This window comes from Octopus bimaculoides, chromosome 29 (assembly GCF_001194135.2).
Source record: "Octopus bimaculoides isolate UCB-OBI-ISO-001 chromosome 29, ASM119413v2, whole genome shotgun sequence".
Taxonomy (NCBI): Eukaryota; Metazoa; Mollusca; class Cephalopoda; order Octopoda; family Octopodidae; genus Octopus; species Octopus bimaculoides.
Genome location: NC_069009.1, coordinates 1242747 through 1245672, shown reverse-complemented (window position 1 = coordinate 1245672; position 2926 = coordinate 1242747). Strand labels below are relative to the sequence as shown.

At 39.4% G+C, this 2926-nt stretch overlaps 1 protein-coding gene across 1 annotated transcript; it reads left to right on the top strand.

Moving 5' to 3' along the window:
* Window positions 1–6: 6 nt before the first annotated feature.
* LOC106879005 (zinc finger protein 665) lies at window positions 7–2920 on the top strand. The gene has a single exon (XM_014928398.2). The coding sequence runs from the start codon at window positions 174–176 to the stop codon at window positions 1749–1751; it is 1578 nt and encodes a 525-aa protein (XP_014783884.2). The 5' UTR covers window positions 7–173; the 3' UTR covers window positions 1752–2920.
* Window positions 2921–2926: the final 6 nt, after the last annotated feature.

The window sequence follows — 2926 nt, the reverse complement described above, 5'->3', positions numbered from 1 at the left end:
CGTATTAAAATCAGAGAAATTTACAATTTAGCTTGTTGCATATTCAGATTTAGAGAAAAAAGATACTGTTCATGGAAGTGTAGTGGTGTAGTTTCTGTTTTGTAAGGAAGAAACTGTAAAGAGAAAGAGAAGGTCGATATCTGTGTATTTTTGGTGAAAGAAGAAGAAGAAGAATGGAAACTAGTGACAACATTCAAGAATTGATTTTTCCTGAAATCATAACTGATGGGATAAGGAAATCTTTATATCCTTGCAATGTCTGTGGAAAGTATTTTGCTCAGAAAGGTAACTTAACAACTCACATGCGCAGTCACACAGGAGAGAAACCGTACCACTGTAATATCTGTGGTAAATCATTTTCTGGAAGCAGTAACTTTGCTAAGCACAGGCGTATTCATACAGGGGAGAAGCCGTATCACTGCGACGTGTGCGGAAAATCGTTCACCGAGAAAGGGGTCTTGATTAAGCACCAGCGTATTCACACGGGAGAGAAGCCATATAAATGTAATGTGTGCGGCAAATCATTCTCTCGAAATGGTGAAGTCACTGTTCATCAACGCATTCATACTGGAGAGAAACCTTATCACTGCGAAGTTTGCAGTAAATCGTTTGCGAGAAATGGTGAAGTGATTATACACAGACGTATTCATACGTTAGAGAAACCATACAAGTGTCATGTCTGTGGTAAGGCATTCTCTGAAACTGGGCATTTAACTACACACATACGCGTGCATACTGGAGAGAAACCATATCACTGTGACATCTGTGGTAAACGCTTCTCGCATGGAAATACCTTAGCGATACACAGACGTATTCATTCAGGCGAGAAGCCGTTTAACTGTAAAGTCTGTGGTAAATCGTTCTATGAAAATGGAATATTAAGCAAGCACAAGTGTGTCCATGCAGGGGAGAAGTCTTATCAGTGCGATATTTGTGGTAAGTCATTTGCTGGGAATGGTGTCTTGAAGAAACACCAGCATGTTCATACAGGGGAAAAACCCTATCATTGCGATATTTGTGGTAAATCTTTCTCTTTGAGTCATCATTTAATCAAACACAAGCACATTCATACAGGTGAGAGACCATATCATTGCGACGTTTGTGGTAAATCGTTTTCTGGAAATAGCGACTTGACCAGGCATAAACGTATCCATACAGGAGAGAGACCTTATCAGTGTGAAATCTGTGATAAATCGTTCTCTGAGAGTGGTCACTTGACTATCCACATACGCATTCATACAGGCGAAAAGCCATATCATTGTGACGTCTGCGGTAAATCATTCTCTGAAAATGGAGTCTTAACCAAACACAAACGTATTCATACAGGGGAGAAGCCATATCACTGTGATTTCTGTGGTAAATCATTCACGCAAAATGGTGTCTTAACAAAACACAAGTTGATTCATATCGAAGAGAAACCGTATCACTGTGGTTTCTGTGGTCAGTCATTCTCAGAGAGTAGCGAATTAACCAAACACAGAGAAACTCATTCTTCAGAGAAAAAATTCCACTGTGACATCTGTGGTAAATCTTTCTTCACGGTCAGTCAGTTGTCTGTACACACCCGTATTCATACAGGAGAGAAGCCATTTCGCTGTGATATCTGTGGGAAAGCGTTCTCGAAAAACGGTGTCTTGACCACTCACATGCGTATTCATACAGCGGAGAAACCGTACGGCTGTGACATCTGTGGGAAAGCGTTCTCTCAGAAATCTAATCTAACAAGACATGTTAATATTCATACAGCATAGTCACTGTATCAATGTCGAAATTTATTCTACAACATACAACAGCAAACATTTTAACAGCATTTTCTCTCTTTTACTTGTTTCAGTCATTTGGCTGCGGCCATGCTGGAGCACCGCCTGGTATCTTTTGCCGAACCGCTAAGTTACTGGGACGTAAACACACCAGCATCGGTTGTCAAGCGATATTGGTGGGACACACACACAAACACATACATATATATATATATATATACGACGGGCTTCTTTAAGTTTCCGTCTACCAAATCCACTCCCAAGTCTTTGGTCGGCCCGAGGCTATAGTAGAAGACACTTGCCCAAGATGCCATGCAGTGAGAATGAACCCGGAACCATGTGGTTGGTAAGCAAGCTACTTACCACACAGCCACTCCTGCGCCAATTCCTTTGTTATAATCCTGTTGAAATGCATTGTCTTTATTTCAATTGATTTTGAAAGTAATCAAGAATTTGGTATAAATAACTTTGTCGTTATTAAGCTGGTGTTTGGAACATAAATTAACATGAAATTCTGATGGAGGGTTTTAATTTGGATCACTTTAACCCTTTTGTTACCATATTTCTGTTTGAAATACTTTACCCATCATCATCATTTAACGTCTGTTGTCCATGCTGGCATGGGTTGGACGGTTTGACTGGGCTGGCATGCTATAAGGCTGCACCAAGCTCCAGTCTGATTTGGCAGGGTTTTCTATGGCTAGATGCCCTTCCGAGAAGGTAATGGGTGCTTTTACATGCCACCGGCACAGGTGCCATTTGCGTGACACCAGTATCTGCCGTGACTGTGATTTTGCTCAGCTTGATGGGTCTTCTTCTCAAGCACGACATAATGCCAAAAGTTTTGGTCATTGCCTCCATGAGGCCCAACACTTACAAGGAACTGTTTCAATTAATTTTGAAAATAATGAAGAAATTAATGAAATATAGTAAAATAACTTTGTCATTAATAATCTGGTGTTTGGAACATAAATTAACATAAAATTTTAATGTAAGGTTTTAACCAGGATCACTTTAACCCTTTTGTTACCATACTTCTGTTGAAATATGCTGCTTTTGTTTTACTTAATCAGAAACTAATAAAAGTTAGTGAGTTACAGCTGTAAAACATTTTTTGTGTAAATATATTTTGCTTACATTTGAATGTTTATGAATAAATATATAGC

Excerpts from the sequence above, each read along its gene's own strand:
- LOC106879005 (XM_014928398.2), top strand. The coding sequence starts at position 174 with ATGGAAACTAGTGACAACATTCAAGAATTGATTTTTCCTGAAATCATA.